The 24,983-nt window shown below is 37.0% G+C and overlaps 1 protein-coding gene across 1 annotated transcript in view; it reads right to left on the reverse strand.

Moving 5' to 3' along the window:
- HSD17B4 (hydroxysteroid 17-beta dehydrogenase 4) overlaps positions 1-24,983 on the reverse strand; it is a 60,905-nt gene that overhangs the window by 14,186 nt on the left and 21,736 nt on the right. The window contains exons 12-18 of the mRNA XM_084305480.1: positions 21,447-21,553; positions 20,532-20,765; positions 20,006-20,057; positions 18,613-18,684; positions 17,119-17,222; positions 12,961-13,026; positions 2,099-2,168 (exon numbers count right to left, since the gene is read on the reverse strand). Of these exons, the coding sequence (XP_084161606.1) occupies positions 2,099-2,168; positions 12,961-13,026; positions 17,119-17,222; positions 18,613-18,684; positions 20,006-20,057; positions 20,532-20,765; positions 21,447-21,553 (705 nt within the window). The remainder of the gene's footprint in view (positions 1-2,098; positions 2,169-12,960; positions 13,027-17,118; positions 17,223-18,612; positions 18,685-20,005; positions 20,058-20,531; positions 20,766-21,446; positions 21,554-24,983) is intronic.

Raw genomic sequence — 24,983 nt, forward strand, 5'->3', positions numbered from 1 at the left:
CAAAGGACAAATTTTATATTAGCAATGAATCTTTTTCCAGTCCAGCCAAAGTCTGACAAAATAAGACTTTAAAAACTGGCCTGAGATTAAAGCACAACAGTAAAGTTTTAAAGATACTGCTTGTACTGACCATGTTCTGATCCTTTAACAGGTTGCTCTGACCTGACTGGCCATGTGAACAAAATTGTTCATGCTTGCAACAGTCTATAGATTTAAGACAGGTCTGTTCAGATTTGGCTCTGAAAATAGTTGCTTTGCCTGGAACTCATCTGCCACTCTCAGCTGTCACAATCTGTTTTTCCTGAGCTCTAAGCGACTCCTCACAGCATCTGCATAGCATGAAAAGTTGTTCCAAGGGACAACAGCTGGGAGAAAAACAAAAAAAGGGTGGAAAAATAAAGAAGAGAGACAGAAGAAAGACTGGCCTAAGGAAGAATCAGAAGATACAGAAGAAAAAGAAACCACCTTCAAGACAGAGACAGAAAAGCTGCCAGTACTCAATGTAGGGAAATATGGGAATTCTGAGACACAGCCCAAAGGGAAGACAAGGAGGCCAGATGAGAAACAGAAATTGTGACTGGTTAGGTTAGGAAGAGAGACGTGACAGAAGGGCAGGCTGAAAGGAGCATGAGTCTGTTTTCTCTCTGTAATAACTATTTCATTCTGATCATTCTGTCATTTCTTTCTGGTGAAGTATTTGAATATGCATGCTTTAATAACATTTTTATTTTCTACCCTGAACACAAAGTATTTCTGGAATGCACAAAAATACCTTGCAGTCAATTTTAAAACAAATTATAAATTGTAATGATATCAGCATTCAGTATCTCACATACAAAATGGTGGAGTGACAGTCAGCTGTTTAAAAGCTTAGTTCAGTTCACCACTCAAGAGCCAAGAATTACCACTATCTTAAAAGCTCAACAACAGACACACAGTTCAGTCGTATTTTCCCTGGCATTTTCATGATACAAAAAACACAAACTCAAAGGAAAATCTTTAAGTTACCTTTTACCTAGCCTAAAATGAAAGCAAAATTAATGTTGTTTTCACATTACAATACCTTAGAAATATTCACATGCTAGAGGAATATAGGCACAAAACTACAAACACATGTAGTGGTTTTTTTTTTAGTATCTTCTGTGAAACATTGCCTACAGGAAGGCTTGGAACCACCTGAGTGTGTTAAGCTTAACGTTTGCTTTCCAACGCACATCAGTCAGCATTCACAGAACTTAAAGACAAGAACGAATTTGAAAATATACTCCCCCCTTTCCCCCCCCAACCCCCCAAAAAAACCTTCTACATAACTAGAAGAAATACTTAGAGATGATCTCTTCAGTAAATTTGTTTTTAATCTAAGCATAAATCTGTTACAGGTATTTGATTAGGAGACTGCCACAGTTGCAGAACCCAGCATTTTTCTGTTCAGACAAACTCCTACAGAGTTGATTTTGTTTTTCACTTTAAGCACCAGTGCTCTTGGTACATAGAAAAAATTTACTCCTTTTGTAGGGATTTTTTATGTGTCATTACGTAAACGACCAACCTCCTGTGCTACTAAGAGGTCCAGTTAAGCAATTTTACAAGAAAGTGCTACCAAAATCCTTTTCTCTGCTCTTTCTGCTTTTATTTACTGGGACTGAGAAGACTAAAAAGAAGCAGAAAAAAAATCCTCCAAGACCAACATAATCTCAAAATCATTTAGATGGAATCATCTATCAAAAATGTTATGTATTTCCTTCTGAAGCTTTTGAAAGTCGACTGAATTATATCTGCTTATGAAAACAGAGGTTGCACATACATAAAGATGGCAAAATATAAACTCTACTGTGAAAATAGAAGACAGATTTCCACTGCAGTTAAGAGTCCAAGCACCATACCACACATTCCTAGCTTCAGGAATCAATGCTTCAAAGTGAGGTGTCACACACAATTTTGAATACATCTAAGGGTGACTTAAACATCTATGAAAAAGCCCTGTTTTTCCCAGCTTCTTAAAGTCTTACAAACCTAGTGAATATATATATATATATTTATTTATTTATTTACATTATCGTTCACCCAAACATTAATTGAACAGCATCCCTCAACTTACCTCCAAGCGCAGCAAAACTTGGATCGACATGTAAAGGATTCCAATCCCCGCTAAGCCGATATAAGGCAGCCTTCAGAAACAAAGGAAATGGGAGTATAGCTAGGCTTGTAGAAACCAGCAGGAGTCACACACAACTATTAACAAGTTTCTCACAATCTGTTTCAGTAGTTTAGATAATAAACTCTATGATAAACCAGATAAAACATAAATTAATGTTATCGTATAGACAAACCACCGAAAGTCTAGGGTGAAGTACCACGAACTGTGTGTAATGCTGGTACCTGCCAAAGCAATACAACTGCTTAATGAGAGGAAAAAACAGCATATTCTGCTGACTGAGAGATCCATCTTTACTAAAGTTTGACAACAGTAAAGTAACACCTTTCTTAGAATTTGACAGGAATTTCTTTTGCTTGAAGAGCCTTCTTACATAAGATTCATCCACATGTTTAAATTACATGTGAAAACATTCAAAACAAACTGAAAAATACTACCATGCATTTTCAACTGAGTCATTATGATACTGTTCCCTCAGCAGCTTCAAGCACAGCCAATCCCCACGTTAAACAAACAAACAAGAAAAACAAAGTGGCAAGCCAAGCTTTCTAGAAGACTTGCACTTTATGTTAAACATTCTCTTTCACTAGCAAAAAGACAAGTCAAATCCAGAAGAGCAAGCCAAATGGACTGCCACGTACTCGTATGTCAGAGGCCATTCTAGCAGGGTATCCAAAGGTGCGGTGAAACGTACAGTGCTATCTGAGAGGGGGCAACAAGGAAACATACCGAGATAAAGGGAGTGATGTAAATATTTACGATCTGTCACATCTAAGGCAACTGGAGTGAACAATGGAGAAAGAAAATTGCAAAGGGGCTAATAGTTGCTGTCTGTGAAGAGTACCTGCTCTTTTCATACACCCTTAGAACCACAGGATGGGTTGTGTAGGAAGAGACCTCAAAGACCATCTGTTTCCAACCCCCTGCCATGGGCAGGAACACCTCCCACCTCAAACAATTTTGAGCTTTGGGATGCTCAAAGCTCCATCCAGCCTGGCCTTGAACACCTCCAGGGACGGGGCATTCACAGCATCTTAGAGAAACCTGTTCCAGTGCCTTACAACCCTCTTCTGAGTAAAGAATTTCTTCCTAGTATCTAATCTAAACCTGCCTTCTTTTAGTTTAAAACCATTGCCCCTGTCCTGTCACTACACTCCGCACCTTTCCTGTAGGCCCCTTCAGGTACTGGAAGGCCACTGTAAGGTCTCCCCAGAGCCTTCTCTTCTCCAGGCTGAACAACCCCAACTCCCTCAGCCTGTCTTCATAGCAGAGGTGTTCCAGCCCCTTGATCATCTTTGTGGCCCTCCTCTGGACTTGTTCCGTCAGGTCCATGTCCTTCTAAGGCTGTGAGCCCCAGTGCTGGATGTGATACTCCAGCTGGAGTCACAAGAGCTGAGTAGGAGGGGAGCATCACCTCCCTAACCCTGCTGGCCATGCCACTTTTGATGCAGCCCAGGATACAGTTGGCTTTCTGGGCTGCAAGTGCACATGGTCAGCTCACATTGAGCTTCTCATTAACCAACACCCCCAGGTCCTTCTCTTCAGGGCTGCTCTCAACTAATTCTCTGCCCAGCCTGCATTTGTACTTGGGATTGCCCCAGCCCAGGTGCAGAAGCTTGCACTTGGCCTTGTTGAACCTCATGATGTTCTCACAAGCCCACCTCTCGACCCTGTCCAGGTCCCTCTGGGTGGCATCCTTTCCCTCTAGCATGTCAAACCACACAGCTTGGTGTCACGCTGTCTGATCTAAGTTCTCACACCAGTAAAAGAAAAACTGGGAACTGGAGTGGCACCCCACTCCAGACTCTCACACACAGAAAACCCACAACAGCAGGGGTTCAGAGAACACATACATACTGCTCTTACGATTTGATGTGTTTCCACTTGTCCTCCCTGAGAAGCAGTTAAAACTGTGTTTTTACTATCAGAAGCCAGAGATAAGCAGCAGCTCTGAGGTGCCACTAGATTCTTTGGTAAGAGCTGTCTATTGTCTTAATGACACCAGTATCAAAATTACAACATTTCAGTGGGAAGCAGAACCTTAGTTCCATTATTTTTTTTTTTTCTATGACAATTTAAAGGAAGTTGCACTTGACAGAATTATACAGAGTATCACCCTTCATTACTGAAGTTTCCTTTCAATAGAGCCTAAAAGATAACAGTAAATCCCCACTCTTGAGATCTAGAAAATAAAAGCTGTCAGATGTGAACTGCATAAAATCATTAAATGACTTTTTAAGTAAAATTCTGACGTCACAATTTTATTCTTTTAATTTGAATTGTTACAAAAAGCTGTCAGGAGATTGTTTTCATAAGGTAACTGTTTCAGTCAATTTTAAATCAAGTTAAATTTGAATTTTAACTCAAACTAATTACCACTTAATTGTAGCGATGGAAAATTCTATTTACATTTGAGAAAAGAGACCAAATCTCATCTTAAGTCTTGCTGTGCAGCGGTTGTTGCTGTACATAAGAACTGAAGTTGTAATAGGAACTAGCCATTTATTTGGGGTGATAATAAGCACTACCTGGGAGACAATACCTCTATCAAGCACCTTTCAAAATAACTGTAGTGAAAAATATTAGTATTTCACTAACAAATAAATGTAGCATTCAGGAAAGAAATAGTTTCAGACAATTAAATGCAATCAATGTATTTTACAAAAAATCTGACACATGAATACAGGATATACTTGTCTTTTGTTGTTTTCAGCAACTGGAGTGGCATTGGTCACAGCTAGAACACACACACGCTGAACTGAGTAACACAGTTACACAGCAGGTTATTTCAGATTTAGTGCAGCCAAGTAAGGCCTGCCAAATTTATTTTCCTTTACCACAGTCTTTGCTATTACTTATATAAAATACATTCCACATTAGAAAAAAAAAAAAATTGCTTTAAAACCTTGTTGGCTCTACTTTCTATATTCCTACAGTAATGATATTTCTTGACGTCTTGAGTGATAGCGTAAAAAAAAGTGATGCATCCTTGGAGAATGACAAGAGTCAATTGATGTGGGGCATTAGATTGAAGTCAGTCATAATATGGTTAGATTGTTCTCCAATTAATAGCACAAGCTGTCAGGTCTCATCTCCTAACAATTTAGGAGTTCTGCCAGACCACAAAAGGAAAGGCGATATTCAACCTGTCGGTGCCAATTTTTCAGTCTTGCCTGCAGACTACAATAAAGGTCAATGGTAAAGCTAACAAACAAGGAAGCCAACTCTCCAAATATTTTGCCTTCTAATTTGGGAGAAGAGAGAGAGAGCTTTGCCCCAGAGGTTATATTTCAAAGCACTTCTGTGCGTATGTGCATGTGTGTTTACGTGTATGTGGGTATATTTTACTGAACAGCTTATTTAAGCAATAGAAAGGAGCAAAGCCGTCTCAAAGAAAATACAGTCACAAATCTCACCTACACATTTCAGTGAGCTCTGATTTACGTTAAGAACAATGAATGTTTCCAGTTAAAACTGTCAATGCTGGTATGTCAGAGGCTCAAATTGAGCACAGTACTTAAATAATTCACTGTACTTAAAACTAAGCAGTTACACTTCACCTGAGATCCTCGTTTGTCATAGCTTCTTTTTAATTAATTATCTCTTTCAGCTGAAGTATAGACGTTGGGAATGAGCAATCAGAAGAAATCAGCACATAAAAAGGTAAAACTGTTTGTTCGTTGCTTCAGAAAACCAACCATTTTTTCCTCAGTGAAGTAGCCCATGTGGAAAATATAACAGATACTATTAGCTGTCCATAGCAGCTTCCAGTGCCTAAGTATGTTCTGTGGAAATCTGCTTCACACGTGATTTTATTTTTTAACATGACTAACTAAGAAATATAAATGTACAGTTTAAGACTGTTTTAACTTTTAGATTCAATGTTCTTTGTTATCTGGACTATCTAAGTACAACCTTATTCCTTAGGTCCTTGTTCCAAATACCTTAGACTCCCTCAGGAGTAAGAATTACTTAAAATATTCAACCAAAATACCTTCACAGACACAGGTGTAAACAGTAATAGGTATAATAGGTATGGAGTAGCCCAACATCTTTTCTCCTACCTTATCCCACATTATTTACATTTTTTATCCCTATCACGTATTTTTCAACTTTAAAATCAAGTTATATGCTCTCTGGCACAGGCTTCATAGAACGTTATTTATCAGAAACATGGCAAATGTACAATCAGCCTTTTCCTTAGCAGGGCCTCTCTTAATTAAAAAGTACAAACCTTTCTGGTTTACAGAACTTCAAATGGAATAGCCATTTTTATGTCCTTTAATAAGATATGCACAGACAAGGAGAGAAAACAAACTCTTGGTATTCAAGCACATCTTGTTTAGACAAAATGAATGCAAACCTAGTACTGTTTTTTGTTTTTACTATCGTACTACACAAAATTCCATTCTATTCTAGTGTAATCAAAGCCCTCAACTATTTTTCAAAATCAGCATTATTAGAAAATTATAGTCTGATCTTCCCAACAGGGATAAACACATTAAAAAAAAAAAAGTTGACGCAAGCATCTATATATATATATCAACAAACTTCTTAAGTATAAGTGCTCACACACTACACAATTTCAAGGGTCCGAAGAATACCAGGTCTGCATACCGTAATCTCTAGATAAATTAAGAAAACATTATCAAGCCTTTGCAATGGTTTCACATCCCTTTGTTTTCCCTGTATCATTCTTTGTTGTTAAGCACATTTTGTCTTCCATGCTCTGTGTATCTTTGAACACACTGCAGCATTTCATTCTTCCCATTATAAAAGAAATTATTTATGCTACAAACAGCAAAAATCACCTGAGGCTCTCGAGAGGTTCTCTTGCTCTGTACTCTGAAGTTAATTTAAATTTACATGTTTTCAGGCAATGCTGTACCACAATCTTTACAGAGCAGGACATAAAAAACCATCTGTCCTGTAACCATATTTTCCCCATCCATGAACATGCTTTCATCAACATCTCTCTCACAGGAGCATATCGCACTCATTCAAAAAACAACCTTCAAAACATCCCCCTCCTGTAATTTTTTCTTCTCATCTTTTAAAAATAAGAATAAAATCCCCTCCAAGGAAACAAATATAAGCTGGAAATAACCAAAGTTTATGCACATTGTCACAACGTGAAATTACTTATTCTACCTACACCTATGTTTTCTAAAAGCACACACAAATATTTACATATGCTTAAAAAGAAAACATAAATGCTATGTGCTGTATGAAAGATGACTTTCCACAGGCGATTACCAACATCCCAATTACAAAGAAGCTTGTAAGGGTCTTAACACTTCATACTCAAAGCATTTCTTATAGTACTAAACCTGCTGACAACAGGTAGACAACATTTTATGGTAGGTTTCAGCTTAATAATGCATTAAGCTTTTAAATGCTTCCCATGCATGTCTTTCCTTCCAAGATGCTCTTTTAATAAGGTTTTATTGCTAAGTCCACTCTTTTACAAGAAACTAATTTTGTATGTAATTGTCTTCGCAACCGTTTCCACTTAGATTAGGAACTGCAGTTTTGACAGAATGTGAGACAGGGAAAAGCTGAACTCAAGTAGCTAGACGACAGCAGGACAAGCAAGAGGACAGCAGGACTGAGTGTCACTGAGAACGGAGGGAGACACCTGAAGGCTTACTCACAGGGTGCTGATGACACTACCTAAAACATTGTAGGTGTCATTTTGTTTCTCTTTTAGAGAAAACAAAGTAATCGTATTTTAGAGGGGAAAAGAAAAAGAAAAAATACTAAAAGGCAGCACATTCTTCAGGTCTTGCCTGTTAAAGTTGTATCTGTACCTGGAACAGGCTTCACACAGCTTGTGTATCTTAATTCCTAACAGATTAATCTAAGTACAGATTTACTAAATCTTTCTTAAAAAAAATGTTGATAAATACAAAATCATTATATTTCCTAAACAGTTTTTTCTATGCTGCTTATTGCATCCCTTTCTGAAAAGGCACCATCAGACACCGGATGCCACTCCCTTAAACACGCTCTGTGGAGCTAAAATGACTCAAACATTTTATAAACATCTTTACTTTATAGACTGAAAACAATAAGACAGCAGAAAAGGTCATAATTGTCAGCAGCACAAACCAATTCTGGCTCTCCAATTTAACATTTGAAGGCCTAATTCTTCAAAGTGCACTTTTTATTTTCAAAGTACACTTTACGAGTTCAAAACAGAGCTCCCGTGAATTTCAATTTCAGCATGCTCTCAGGTACCAAGTTTCATCTCCCCAGCCTATCAGCACCTGTGCTGATTAAAGAGTACCTATGCCTGAGTACTTTGGGATATACGCATGAACAGTTGCCTACTGACCATAAAAAAATATACAGAAAAAGGAAAGAAAATCCACCGTGGAAGAACTGCAACTCCAACCAGTCACTAACCACGAGATCCGCTTCCTCTCATTAATATTTCTCAGAACACTACTGCCTGCAGCAATAAGACGGGAAAACACACTTCCAACTCTATCTCAATTCATGCCCAGAGCCCCCTCCTTGCCTTTATAAAGAGCTCTTGAAGAGAAAACACACTATTCATACCTGTATGACTAAAACCTGAACCACAACGCATTGCATACACGGTGGATTAAAGCTTGCTTTGTGTGTAATCTTATCTGGAATATTTATACCTTAAAGTATCTGCCATGTTTAAAACGTTATCATAGCTTTCCAAATAATAATGACAGGATATCAACAAAGCCATTCCTCTCAGCATGCCAGTATCAGTCTCAGTTTCATTTGCTTTCACAAGGAATTTTTTTTTAAATCTTTGATATCCCAATTTTCCAAATCCTTGAAGTCAGGTATCAGAGCTAGTGTGTACTGCAGATACGCAGGTTGCATGGAAAAGTAGCTTCAGGAATAATTCAGACCACATGATGCTGATTTGCAGGGACATGCTGGGGGCACAGCTACATGCACACAGGTTGCCCGAAGCAATGGAAGGCTGAGACACTGATTTTCAAAATCTAACTAGGCTTTTCTACCTCTTTGCTTTGTCTACTTCTCCCTATCAATACCAGTAACACAAAACACTCCAAGTCAGAATTCAAAGTGGGAGAATGCTTTAGTGAAATATATGATACTGTTGCAAGCAAAGATAATTTTTCAGTAAGTAACCATTTCTTAAAATACTAGACATTTTACTGAAATAAAATGACATTAACAAAAACTAAGAAGTCCTGCAAACTCCACCTGGTACAGCTTCTGTTTCTCCATGAAGACAAACAGAAAGCAATACAGAAGAGTAAAATTAAAACATCTCCATGAAAAATCCATTTAATGGGCTACTGTGATACTGCGTACTTTCTGTGATAACACTGTGTATGCCAAATAGTAATTTTGATATAGACAGATAACAGTTCTAACAGATAACTGCAAGAACAGATCACACCACACAATTCTCAGAATGCTGTATTTCCAAGACAAAAACAAATACCAAAGGAAAACAACTGCAGAAAGTCTCCAACATACTCAATTCCTCATATTTATTTCCTCAGAAGCAGCAGCACTTGGACCTTACACACTTCAAATACCCACTGCAGCTTATCTTGTGTTTGTCATAAAAAAAATGAACTCCAAAAAATCAACACTTTTGGGAATGTGGTGAAAAGAAAACTCTCCAGAGATGCAGATGTGTATGATTCACAGTTTGTGTATCTTAATTGCATAAGGAATCATTTAGCAAAATTTGTTTGATTGACCAATTTAAGTCCCTGGTTTGAAAACCGGCAAGAAAGGAGTAGCTTGGTGATACTGAAGATTTGTAACTACATTAAACATTCCCTACCAGGTTGAAATTGCATGATTCATTTCTTGCTAAATGGCTAACAGTCGAACACTCTCTAGACTTCTTGATCTTCTGTCAAAAGGTCTATTTTATTCAAAAGATTTATGGGAGTATATCCAGTAAAGCATGGCTCTGGTTGCAGAGAACTAGAAAAATGCCACAGCATGTGCACATCTCTTCAGAGCAGTATGGAAAAAAAACATCACTTAGTACATTACGGAAAATCTCAAGAACATCCCAGAGGAGATATTTTATGTACTTCAGCAGGATGCAAATTTTAAGCTTTAAACCCTTTTAGAAGCTCAGATGCTTCCAGTAGATTTTCCTTAATTTCCACATCTTCAAGCAGCCCACTGTATGGTACTTCAAGTCTTTCATTCCCAAGTACTGTTTGGATGTTCAAATAGCTTCTCAGGAACAGGCACAGATTCAAAAGGGATAAAGATTGATTATACTACATGGTTAATATATGGTAGTATACTACCAGGTACTATTTTATTATACTACCTGGTTAGTCTTTGATACCACTAACCAAAAGGATTAGTTTGTTCTGTCACTGGACATTTACATAAGAAACTATCATTTTTCAAGGAACTCTAGGTGGCTGTAGCCTCCATTCTACTGAACACACAGTGAAGGGCAAAAAATGGCTATTACACCTCTGTTCCCAGTATCCTCTTTGCTAATGAGTGATTCCCTCTGTCTGGAAACACAGGCTTTTCCTCTTGCACAGTAACTTAACCCAGAGTATTGAACGGTCTTCTGATTTCCACAGAGTACACACACAGCTGCAATTTGCTCTTTACAGTGAACCTAGGGAAATGGCAACACACAGGTAGTAGCAAGTAGTTCACTTAGAATTAAATGTAACTTCTACAATAACCAGAGTCACTGACTTCAGTGAAAAATAGGACTCGTAAAAAATTTTAAAAGATGCATGGTGGTTTGGTTGTCAGGAAGTTTACTAGGTAATGATGCTATGAGAAGTTAATGGGAAAAAAACTTTTTTTCCGAAATGAATTGTGGCAACATAGAAACTAAGTGTACAATGCCACTACAATCATTGGAAACTACAACAGGTCAAGTTAGCTCAAATGCCACGTACAAACGGAGTCTCTCAATCTGCCTCCTCACACTCTAAACTGATCTGATGGCTGAGTGGCAACAGTCATTTCTGCCAACACTTTTGGCATTTAAACACAAAGAAAAAAATCCAGAAATATCAATGCAATTTGCATGCCAACTTCCATTAATAAAAAGGATTTTATGCAGTGGTGCATAAAACACAAAAAGTTTTGGTAAGCTTTCCTCAAGTTGTCCTACAAATGAAATTCTGTATTTCTGCCCACGAAGTCCCAAGTTCTGCACATTCTCCATCCCATAAATTGGCATCATCACTTATACACAGATGCTACTGAATAATTTGGCAGGTAGGTGGTCTTGCAATTGCCTGCGACTCCTGAAAAATCTAATTGTAGAGAAATTCTCATTGTATACTTACCTATCATAACATATCATAAAATAAAAATAGTGTGATGTCTACTCTTAGCTACTTTCTTTATTTTCAAAAACCTACTTTGCAGTAGCAGTTTCTGAACTTCTGCATTATAGAATCACTATTACCCTTTTTTATCTCTTGAACTATTTTATACACAGTAACTAGACATAAGTATCAGAATCTAACCTATGAATGAAGGCATCACAAATATCATCTGAAAGCTGATAGGCCTCGGAATCAATTCTGATACAATCACACAGAAAAGAATCTGAACTATGCTTCCAAGATTCAAAATACATGCTGTAACTAGTGGGCCATTAAGGTTGTTGCATCGCATCTAATAGAGAGCCAGATGCAAGAGAGCACCTTCCACTGCATTCCTCCACCTCCAAGGAGCAGAGTACTCTTGTTTTCCCCTGTTCCTTGCTGTACTTGCACACATTTGATGAAGCCTATTAAGAAAAACTGGACATCTGCTTCTCGTAGACTGACACTGTAAATTTTAGGATGCAGCAATTAAATTATCGACAGATACAGAAATGCTGAGCATGTCTCTTTCTTGCTTAAGTAAGTAGGGCTAACTTGGACTTCAAGTACATGAATCAGATGGGTGAGACTTAATTTGAATTACAGTGTATATAATCAGAGCCAAGCAGATATCAGTTACCACAGGTCAGCCGATGCGTGATGATTTAATTTTATCTCCAAAAGGTATATCCTCCTGCCAGAACTATGTTGCTTTTGAAACTATTACTGAAAGCTGATGGGCCTGGGAATCAATCCTGATACAATCACACAGAGAAGAATCTGAACTAGGCGTCCAAGATTCAAAATAAATGCTCTAGCTACTGGGCTATTAAGGTTGTCTCCATGCCGATAGCTCTCCCTTCTTTGTCTGACTCCTGCATTTTTCCACCTTCTGAAAAAGACAGTTTTACTTACTTGGGTTTTTGCCTTTGGAAAGTAGATGCCTGCAAATCACTGAGTGGGACTATAGAACAAGGGAAACACACCTGGAGAGGTATCTGTCAGTATTTTAGGTTTCCCTGACTACTACAAATAGAGAAATTTAAAATTTTCAGAACTATGAAATTTGAAATTCTTTCATTTTTTAAGCCACTGTTTGCATGAGCCATTCATTGCAAATTGCAAAGACTTTGAATTTTTTTAAACTACAACTGAATACAATCTCTCAGCATGTTCATCTCCTCTTTGTGCAGAATTTTCTAGTAACAAAATATAAAATATTTATATTACATATTATATATTTATATAATACATATAATATAAAATTCTCACTGTTTTATTAAAAGGATATTTTAGTATATTGAATATACCACTGTAACATAGCATAAATTTTAGCTTCAAGTTATCAATGAAGTATACATAAATACCTGAGGTATAACAGAAAATTGAAAGCATTAGTGAATATCATGCAATACTTTTCTCCAAGTAAAACAAACATTTTCACACCTTGAGCATGCACAACTTTACCTGATCAGCTGTTGTGACATCAGAAAGTATAGCATCAGGGGGTCTCTTGGGTGGATTCACCGTTACCTGAAGCAAAAGTGGTAGTATCAATATTTCACTGTAAAAATCTTTTATCCATACCCATGCCAGAATCACTGGCAGAAACGTACAAAGAAAAACAGCATTTGCCAAGTTGTTAGGGTTCCTCCCACCCCTTCTTCACAGACAAACAGGAAAAAAATAGCTTTCAAGATCACCTTTGCAGAGACTGAACCTGAAGCATCAGATCTAAGTTACACCTAGCTGATCAATTTGCTTACTTTCCTTCCAAGCTATCTATAAAAGCTCAAGCCCCCCAAAATCTCATTAGTGCTCTGGAACACAGATATGGAAGTGAAGCTTTTAATATAATATTCTAAAAAGCTCAATGGAATACAAAATAATCTATTACCTCACTTACAGACTACATCACTTTTGGCATTTTAACAGCTTACAGATTCTTTTTTTTTTTTTTTGCATTGCACTTTTTTTTTCCTCTTTGCAATTACACGGTGCATACGAAGCTCAACCACATTGTAAGAAAGTTATTTGTCTGCTACCTGCAGCTTCATTGTTCAGTTTTGATTATATAAACTTTACCAGCTGACTGTCAGAGAATATCTTAGGTGATAATAAACACAAAGAATGCCATAATGAATTCAAATCTATTAAAGTAGCTGAAATCGTTTTTCCTCTCTTTCTGTAGTGTTTTCAAAAAAAAAAAAAAAAAAAAAGGAAACAAGCTATAAAACAAAAGCAGTCAACTTGACTCTCACCTGCAGGAATTCTACTTAATCTTAACTTGTGTAAGCTCTTTCCCAAAGAAAAGAAAAATCATCAGAAACTGAGTACAGAGTATTGTCACATCTAATAACAACAGAATCTTTCAATTTTATTAACAGCAGAGCAAAGACATCTATTGGATAGAAGACTTGAAAACATCACTCCTGCATTTGTCCTTCAAAGATCCACAATGGATCTACTGATTATTCAGCTTGATAACAAGAACACCACGTAACATGCTTTCAGAACATTAACAGCTTCCCAATCTATCTCCAGTTTATTTAAAGAAATTGAACCTGAATTACTGAGCTATAAATTGGTTGAAACTAGCCAACAAATGAGTAATTAAGGAAGCCACTGTCATTAGGGCAAGAACTCTAACTGAAGAAGAGAAACATGACTTGCACAAGGTGTTGCTCAACATAGACCTCAATTTGCAAATTTCTTCTCCTTGGTTGGCAGGTGCAGTACATGTGCAAAGTGACAAAATCATATACTACACCACATGTCTAATCAGTTTCAGACTTCTTTTTGGCACAGGGGTACATGAAATGCTTTGGGCTTTGTTTTTTTGTTCCCAAGAAGCTTTGTGAAGACAAACCAGAGGAATTTGTCATTTGAAACATGCAGAAAGGCCCTTGAATGTGCTATTCCTATGTTGTCTTAACTAGACAGTATTTATTTTCTTCTTTCAAAAGAGGGACTGTTACCTGAAACAGGCATTCATTGTATTTTGAAATGTAAAATAATTTTTTAAGTAGCATTCTCAAACTTCACTGAATAGTGTGAAGAAGTTGCATTTGCCTTAAGTGCAAAACTTAAATAAAAAGTACCAAGGTGCTACTCTGGGCTCATTGATACCACCAGCACGAACTAACACCATTTCTTTTGGACCACTATTTTTACATGCACTATTATAAAAAGAGAGAACAGAAGCATAAAGGGTTCCATCAAAGAATACTGCACATCATCTGGATGAATATTCTGTTAATTTGCTACACCACGCAGAATCTTCTCCCATTTCTCTTTGGAGCATTATGCATTTCAAGATTTGAAAGTCTGAAGTTAAAAAACTTCAGCATAATTGATAGAGGTTATAAAGATTAGATTATACAGACTAAAAGGTTAACCTTCAGTTTATATAGCTATATAGACTGTAGATTTTCATCCAAAAATCCCAAAGAACATCCTTCTTCTATGTCACAGATGTAACTCGGTACAGATTATTGGAAATACTGAGCTTTCAATAGCCTGTTGAACAGACTGTTGTTTACTGTAGTGCCTTAAGGCCCTAGTTCACAACAACATTCTGTCATAGCTGACACTATGCTTAAACACAGTATTCAGGGAAAAAACAGTTACGTGTCAGGTACCTGACTAGCTACATAATGGATTGGGACATGAATAGTTTGTGTTCATGTGGCATTGTTTGTCACTTGCTAACTCTCCGTCCAAATGCAAGAATTCCATTCCAGCAGAAGTGAGAAACAGTGATGATTACTTCTCTCTTTTCTTCTTTATGCTCTCCAAACCTCCTTCGTGCAGAGGGATAGATTTATGAAGAGCTACACCTAGAGGTCTTTTCCAGAAACAGCATGTTCAAACCTAACCAGTTTGAGTACTTGCTCCTCAGTTGTCTTTTTTTTTTTACTTTTTTTTTTTGTTTTGGTTTGGTTTTTAATTAAAATGAGCTTTTCAATAGTGCAAAATCTTGCAGTATTAATACATGATCATACCTACTAGCACAAACTTAACATATGAAAAAAATACTTAATGAAACTTTATACTTCATATTAGTAATGATAAACTGATGAAGCACAAATTGTGTATTCCCAACTGGGTTTACAAGCACTGAAGCAGAAATAAAAGAGTGATCATAACAGCAAAGTTGAGGCAAGTTTAAAATCACAAAAACTTTGGAACAATCCAACAGCTCAGCAGCAGGCCTCTGGACTAAGTCTCTAAAATCTCAACCTCATGTCACTCTGTCCTTGCTGCCTACGCTTAAGTTTGACAAAAATTCTGCTCTTAAAGCTATGCATGAGAGGAAAAGCTCCCAGAATCTACTTGAAAGACTTAAAAATAAAAGCCAATTCTCTGTTCTTGTTCTAATCTCAAAGGCCACTACATTTTTTTCAGATCAAAAGTAAATTGAAAAAACAAAACCTTCTTCAGACTAGCTTTTAAAAAGAGATTTATAGTTTTCCTTATCAGTCTGTCTATGGAGAGTGTGGTTGAGAATGATTAAATACATAGAATCAAAGCATGCAGTTTCTGTTGTTTGCAGAGCTTACATTTGGTCATCCTAAAAGCAAAAGTGAATATGACTCGTCAGTTGAACTGATCTTCCATCTGACTTACAGCAGGAGTTTAAGGATTTTAGCACTGCCCAGACATGTTACTACATTCTTCTATCTCTGTGGAATTAATCGTGTCAAATTTAGCTACTTCATGCTGCAGACAGCTAGACTGTCAACTTCAAAAGGTCCTCTTCTAAAAGACCAAATACTAATAATCCTCTAGAGGAGCTTTGTGTCCACATCACACATTTCAGGTGAATTTCAGTTTCACTGAAAGACTATTTTCTAATGCCAAGTCCACAGATGACTGCAGGTCATTTTAGACACTCTTAAATGACACTAAATGGCACCCTTGCCTGTGACGCAACAGTCTTCATATAAGTCTTATTATTAAGGTATTGTAGAAAGAACTGGATGGTTACAGTGAAGCATACAGCTTTTGACAAATTTAGAGGGGTACAGAATACAAAAATACCTGTTCTCAAAACCTCTTTTTTGCTTTTTGGTTGAGTCACTACTAGAACAATCTAACTTAATTTAGATTCAAATCTAAATTCGAATCACCTATTACATAGTCTTTTAGGGTATTTTCTATCTGTAATTTCAAATATTTAAATGCAGGAATATTTGATCAGTAGCATGCTCAGCAACTCACTTTGCTCTCTTATTGTCACATATGCTTTTTTCAGGTCAGGACCAGTACCTTTTCTCACAGGTTCTTCAACAAAATGAGCTATTTAGATTCAAGTTTGTACTGCCCTCACTTTACTGTAAGTGTGACCAAACACTGGAACAGGCTTTCCAGAGAGGTGCCTGATGTCCCATGCCTGTTGGTCTTCAAAAGGATATCTGGATAATGCCCTCCATAATACGCTTTAATTTTGGTTTTGCCTGAAGTCCTCAAAGCAGTTGGACAGAATGATCTTTGAAAGTCTCTTCCAACAGAACTATTCTATTCTATGCTGCTGAAATGGTAGTGTATCCTTCCTAGTTGATATAGTATATATCCTTCTTGCAGCACCAACAATTTTTTGCCAGTATAAATGTCTGAATTTACCTTGGCCTTTTCTGATGTTCGTTTTCCACCAAACCCTCCAGCTCCAACAAAGAACAAGGAGAACTGGTTATAGCACACTAGATCGTTTCCACAATAGGTATTCACTGAAAGACAAGAAAAGAGAATGGTCATGTGCTGTCTTCTTTTTTCACATAGCTAGCATGTGATGGTACAAGAGAACAGTTTAGCTTCAAATATGCCAAAGACCATTTTAGCAAGTTAAGGGACAATAATTACAATTTCCTGTTATACTGCTGCAATTCATTTCTTGGCTAGTGAAAAAATGATCATGTTTTGAATAATACTATCATGAATTTTATCTATATGAAAGCATTGAAATTTAAAAAATGAGCTATCAAAATACTTTTTAAGTATTTAAGATGTTAAAAGCACAGTGCTGCAATTAGTATTTATTTCAGTGTTTGATATGGCATTAGCAATTTATTTAAATAGGATAGAATTAAGCCATAAAATATGATTTATTAGAAGCTATTAAGAAGCCTTCATGTGTAAAGCACACTACCATCTCTCAAAATGTAACACATTCTTCTAAGAAAAAAGCTCCAGAACAAGTTTATTTTAAGGTTATTTGTTCCAGAAGTTAAACTCCTTACACCGAATCATTGAGATTCAGCTTCCTATTTCCAGTTCATGCCTACTCCACTCCTTTACATTTTAGACTGAAATTTATGGTATTGTTAACGACCATTTCCAGTTCTGAAAAGAATTTAAAGTCACTAACATTCTGTTCACAAAAATAGCTTGTGTGTCACAGAAAGACAGATAAAATTAATGTTAGCACAACACAGAGCAAAACACAATGAGAAGGAACATTAAATGTCTTTTTAAATGTTATATTAATATTTTATTATATTAATAATATTAATATCTTTTTTTAAAAAAATGTTATCTATAAACTGGAAGTATAAAAATACAAGAGGAATTAGAGATTCTTCTATTAGAGATTAAAATCTCTAATAGAAGAACAGACATTGCCCATTAATCTACTAATCTAACTTCTCAAGGTCCTTGGCATACCACACCTAAAGATACCAAAATTCAGAAAATTACAACTTATCAACTTCCAGAGATGTACTGATCCCTTAACTTGTATCCAAGAGAAAGGAAATAGGGTTTTGGTGGACAAATGCCCTCTAGCTAAAATTGCTACTTTCAGACCAGGCTAACTATTATTAATAAGAACTTTGTTCAGTTTGCACAGTGCACTATTCCACTTAACACAGGAAGAAATCAAATCTTCTCTGAAATCTTTTTCCAAAAAACAGTGTTCTTAATTTTAGTACCTTAACTGCCCAAGTACAATGACATTATACAGTTACACAGCTACTGATAATTAGCTCATTTCTCAGCTCTCAATAGAACTTAAAAAGGTAAAAGTCTTTACCGCAGAAAGGCTGGCAGATACTCTTACAGCTATAAAATAAGCCTCTCAAATTTCATTGCATCGCCTAGGAAAATTATAAACTTTCTCACCATCTATTAGCAAGACTGCTCCCGAACCTTTGTCAAGTATATCAGCAATAGTTGAAACTGAAGTTAGTTGTCCTGTAAGGCAATAAGAACATGTACGTATTTTAGAATCACTAAGTTTTGCTTCAAGAACTTTCAAGATCAGTCTTGATACACTATTTTTACAGTAATAATTATCATAATGAAAGTCGTAATAATCACAATCACCATGATAAAAAAGTGGTAATATTTTCCAATCTTGATTGTTTGGTTATTTGTGTTTTTTTTTTCTTTAAATCTTGCAACTGTTTGTGTATGCAGAGCTAAACGCAAACCATGCTTCAAACACGAATACATCACTTCACTAAGTCCAAAACAGATTCTACCACATATGGTTTGTCCACAGATTTCAAGAGGGCTGAGACAACTACAGTTTTACAGAACAGCAGCTCAACTCAGGTCCTGGGTCTGTACGTTTATGAAGTTTGCCTTTAAAGAAACTATTGCTCTAGAAAGATGTTACCATACATACTTATATGGTCAGCCTATGGAATGGAAAAACAAACAGGTTTATGAGTACTGAAAATCCATTAACAATTATCAGCCTTCTTTGAAATTAATAAAATTTTCACACACCTTATTTTGTTTCTCTAAGATATGCTATTAATCCATTGCTTTTAAGATTTCTTTCCTTCTATAATCTGAAAAAAATTATTTCCGAAAACAACTAATGAGGAAACCCAGACACATGCATGTGTATCCTGAATGAATCTAATGAGCATCTCTCAAGTGCTGTAATCAGGGAAAACACAGCGATCTACAAAAGGTGCTTTTTAAAACAGTAACTAATACCTTAATTTTTACAGGAAGAAATGTAAGTGACTTTTACCCTCCTCATAAAGATGTTCATTACTCCCTTGCAGATATAGTTTAAATCTATTTCTCTTAGAGGCACAAGAATGAACCACAGACAAAGAATTTTCTGGTAAACATCCCAAAAGTACCATGATACAACCTCAGAGAAAGAATTAAAATTTCTGCTAGTTGATATCAAATTTTATGTGTAATATACCTGCATGTTATGTATTTTCTTAATATTTGGCACATTTCTTTTCAGGCCAACTACAGAAAAAACAAATGAACAAAAAAAATCATAGATACTTGCTTTTATTATTTCAGATTAGGCACAAGTTTACTAAATACACTACAGAACAGCACCACTGAACCCCATAAACAGTGTTTCAGAATTCCTTCAATAATGCAACAGGTAGCCTCTCTTCCCCCTCACTCCTTGTAAAAAAATATTCAAAAAAAAAAAAATACAATTGGAAGCACACCTTCCATATTTGTGCTTATGATGTGGCTACAAGACGTGTTGTCATAGTGACAAGCAAATCAGCAATATAAAAGGACTGACCTGAGGTTGGTAATGGCTTATACAGTTCCAGATATTGCTCACCATGCAGCATCTATGTAGAGACAGGCAACACTATAACAACAATGTATTCAGTTGCCCCCCACTGTGCACAATCACTATGGCAAGGAAATATGCAGATATTTTAGTAAGTGTTCAGAATAAACAAAGAAACAAGAAGTGTGTGGGTTTTTTTGTTCTTTTGTTTGTTTTTTCCCTAATTTTACATTGTATTTTCGAAGTATTTTCAAAGCAAGTACTTTCAAAGCAAGATTTAAGCTTTGGAGAATTTAATAAAAACACAGTAGGCACAAACTACAATTTAACACAAAACTCATAATTCATATTGTCTTATGAAGATATAGTTTGTATAAGTGAAATAAATAATTTCTTAGAATGCAATACTATAAACACCAAATTTTCCTTTTCTAAAATTGAGGGCACCTATTAACATTATAAATGCACTAATTAAAGCAATTTTATAGTTACACAGAAGACAAACAAGATTAGATACTTAGCTCTTCCATACCTTTGCAAGATCAATATTTAGTCCTGGAAGAGAAGGAATACCATCAAACATTGAAGTCTGAGCAGGAATTACTCCAAAAGTAGGTAAGCAGCAGAACTCTTCACTTCCTTCAAAGAGAAATTTCAGGTGATCTGGATCCTTAGTTGACATTCCCACACCAAGAGCATATAGAATAGGCTCTAAGTGAGTATATGCATACACCTTGGTAGTCAATTGCCGGCCAACGATGTTGGTCTGAAAATTACAGATTAGTGTAAAATAAAACTTCATAGTATTTGACACTGCACTTGCATTCTTTCTATAATTCTCATATCAAACAAAATTCACATTTGAACTTTTTTTTTTTTAAGTATAGTTGCATGTAAACATGACGCATGAGAAATAAAAATAGAGTAATGCTAGATTAAGGTTGCTTGTACTGCAACAAATATAATAATGCATTATATCTTGCTGCTAGCAATTTACTTCAAGAGTAAATGGTATAACTTAATATGTCTCTGCTCCCAGTAACGTGTAAGTTTTTCTGGAACAAACCATGAATGAAATAGTTAATACCATCACAAAATTGAAAAGAGGGAAAACTAGGTATATTTTAAAAAGGAGACAGAGCAAAAACACATTGTATGTGTCCTCTGCTTCCTCTTCTGAACAACACCTAGGTAAAAAGGTTTACAGAATTTACAAGCATTTGTATTCTACATTATTTGGTTTATTTAGTCTCAAGTTTTTCCATCAACAGTAAGAAAAATGAAAACTGAAGTCTGGGTAAGTTTTTTTATTTAGCTTCTTTTCTTCAGAGGTTACTACCTTCTTTTTGCAGACAGCAAGCCAGAGTAGAAGTTAATCACCATCAGAACACGTGTCTAAGCTGTTTTCAACTAGCTTTGAGTGTGTCTGTTAGACAGAGGTACTCACTGTATTAACAGATGAAGAGGCCACTGATCCAGAGCTTGTGGAATTCATGGATATGCTCCCTTGAGACTCTATCTGACTTAGAGCATCATTCAATACACTTATGGACTCTAGAAAGAGCAATTGAAAAATATTACTTGAAAATACCTGCAAATAAGACACTCCAATTAGACAGAAAACAAACGTGCCAGCAAATGAGATACAGCTTCTCAATTTATTTTTAAGCACAGTAAGTAAACCTGTGCAAATTGAGCATGATGCTGCTTCCTTACAGACATCTAGGTAATAGCTGCTAAGTGGTCTCTGTAACTGTGTTGTGGTTTAACTTTGGCAGGCAGCTAAGTATCACACAGCTAGCTGCTTGTTCACTCCCCAAACAGTGGAACAGGAGAGAATCAGAAAGGTAAAGTGTAAGAATTCATGGGCTGAGATAAAGAGATAAAGTTCACTAGATAAAGCAAAAACTGCATGTGCAAGCAAGGCAAAAGAACTGATTAATTCACTGCTTCCCACTCTCAAGCAACCATTCAGCAATGGTTACTTGGGAAGAAAATGCCATCCCTCTAACAACCTTCTCTCCTCCTCTCCCCCCAGTTTTTACTGCTGAGCACACCCTCATATGTCATAGAACATCCCTTTGGCCAGCCTTGGCCAGCTGTCCTGACTCTGCCCCCTCCCAGCTCCTGGTGCAACCCCAGCCACCTTGTTGGCAGGGCAACCAGAGAAGCAGAAAAGTTTTTCTGTGCTACCACTACTCAACAAAAACTGAAATATTTCTGTGTTATCACCACTGATTTCTTAAAAATCCAAAGCACAGCAACACATTTGCCTTTATGACAAAAATTAACTCTGTCCCAACTAAGACCAGCACGACTTGCTCCATCAGCTCCAAGTAATCAACTAAGACATCTACTTAATTCCAGTGCCTGAAACGCCACCACCATTCAGGCCAAGAGGAGTATGTCAGTAAATACTTTTGTTGTAACTCCCTGAACAACAGTATTAAGGAGAAGATATTGAACACTGTTTTTTCAACTGCCTCAGCAGTGAGTATCTGAAAATTGGTACTGCTTCTCTTACCTTTAAAATTATTTGCTATACAAGTAACAAGTTACATCTCCGACTAGCTACTCTCTTTCCCAAATCACATTATACAGAAAAACCCACACACTCAAACTGAGTAACCAAGGCTTGGACCTTCTGTAATCCCAGGATTACAAAAAAGATGATGCATGGATGAGATACAGAACTCATTTCTGGTAAAGGCTGACCATCAAGAGTACCTTGCTCCTCAAAGCTCGGTATGCTAAAATCAGTATTTAACGATCTTGTATTTGAAAGAAGTGGAGAGTTGGACAAGAAGTAGTAAGAAACACACATAGAAGTGCTTAAATCAGATTAACACAAAATCATTATTCAACTACCTTTACCTTGGAGCTGTTCTGAATTTCAGAACTCCTGTACCCGTATTGACTTGCACTGCCTCTCGGGTTAGCACCAAGTTGCTCTGCTGTGTGGCACTCCCCGAAATACCCTGCTGGCTGAATATCCTCTTAAAGAATCTTGATTTTGTAAACAATTTCTTGCTTCCCAGACTCACAGCCAGAACCATAATAATGGTTTATTTGTAGCCCAAATCTCATGAACAAGAAGACCTACCTACCAAACAAACACAGTTGTCACCATCGCTGCTAAAGATAAGTAAGTTTATGTAATGTTAAAGTGTGGAAAATAAGAGCTGTAATTTATGAGAACCCTTTAACAAGGGTTCTCTTTTATCATTCATGAAATGAAGGAAAAGCAATAACGAGTTGCTGGGAAAAGCAACAGACTGTTTCTACCTTTCTTGCATAGGCAGAAGCAAGGCTTTCACATTGCTTTAAAATCTTCAAGGGAAAATACAGCTTTGATTCCCAAGTAAAACCAAATATCTCACCAACTTTTCAGGTCCACAATCCATTTCCATGCAGGAACACACATACCACTCTTGATCGTGAAATCTCAAAACAAGACTACCAACATGTATTACCCATGCAATGACATACATTAATACTAACACTACTAGAGCAAATGGTAATTTAAACACGGTGTAGGATACTAAAATCCGTGGTTTTTTGGTTGATAAAAATTTTGGTTGCTAGTCGGCTGAATATGAGCCAGCAGTGCGCTCAGGTGGCCAAGAAGGCCAATGGCATCCTGGCTCGTATAAGAAGCAGCGTGGCCAGCAGGGCTAGGGAGGTGATCGTCCCCCTGTACTCAGCTCTGGTGAGGCCGCACCTCGAGTACTGCGTTCAGTTTTGGGCCCCTCGCTACAAGAAGGACATGGAGGTGCTTGAGCGGGTGCAGAGAAGGGCGACCAAGCTGGTGAGGGGCCTGGAGAACAAGTCCTACGAGGAGCGGCTGAGGGAGCTGGGCTTGTTCAGCCTGGAGAAGAGGAGGCTCAGGGGCGACCTTATCGCTCTTTTTAGGTACCTCAAGGGAGGCTGTAGCGAGGTGGGGGTTGGCCTGTTCTCCTACGTGCCTGGTGACAGGACGAGGGGGAATGGGCTTAAGTTGAGCCAGGGGAGTTTTAGGTTAGATGTTAGGAAGAACTTCTTCACTAAAAGGGTTGTGAGGCACTGGAACAGGCTGCCCAGGGAAGTGGTGGAGTCACCATCCCTGGAGGTCTTTCAAAAACATTTAGACGTAGAGCTTAGGGATATGGTTTAGTGGAGGACTTGGTAGTGTTAGGTCAGAGGTTGGACTCAATGATCTTGAAGGTCTCTTCCAACCTAGACAATTCTGTGATTCTGTGATCTCCTTTTCAAAGAGGAGAAAACTTATTTCTTCTAAAACGTACTACAGTGAATGAATTCTCAACTGAGCAAACTCTCAGCTGGTCAAGTAGTTAGCATCTGGGTAAACATTAAGGTGATATGTTGGGGTTCACCTTTAACACCAAAGGCCCCATTAAAACCATTCTTTTCTTTTATTTAAACTCTGCCTTACTGCTTTATTTGTAACCAGCAACAGTACTTGAACTGTGTCATACCAGAATCCTTTAGTTAGATGTTTACTGGTATATTTGGTATATTATAAGGTATATTTGGAAAAAGCCATCTTTTAAGATGAATTGTTTTTTTAAGAACAACACAGTTTATTTCTAAAGACAAAGACATTAACAGCATGAGATATGTCTTTAGCTCTAGGCCCAAGTTTTTTGAGAGTTATTGGGAGAAAATGTGTTATGGTTTATGTTTCAGAGAGGTACCAATAGAAAGTATATGTTATATTTAATGGTCATTTTCATTCTTTAGTATCAAAAACTACCTTTAAGAAGATGCCCCTCTGGACTGCCTGAAAAATGTAAGCGAGCCAAAAAAATTCACAAAAACAGGCAGTACACATCACAAAAAACAGGCAGTAAAGTAAAGCTTGTTTGCCTTTCTTTTTTTTTTTTAAGAGGGGGAGTATTTTTTTTTCCCTGAATTACTATATTACGTAACTTTTCCCCTCAAGAAGCCCACCTATATTACTTTCATCTTTCAGAGACTGCTAGAG

The sequence above is a fragment of the Netta rufina genome, assembly GCF_964035555.1.
Source record: "Netta rufina genome assembly, chromosome: Z".
Lineage (NCBI taxonomy): Eukaryota > Metazoa > Chordata > Aves > Anseriformes > Anatidae > Netta > Netta rufina.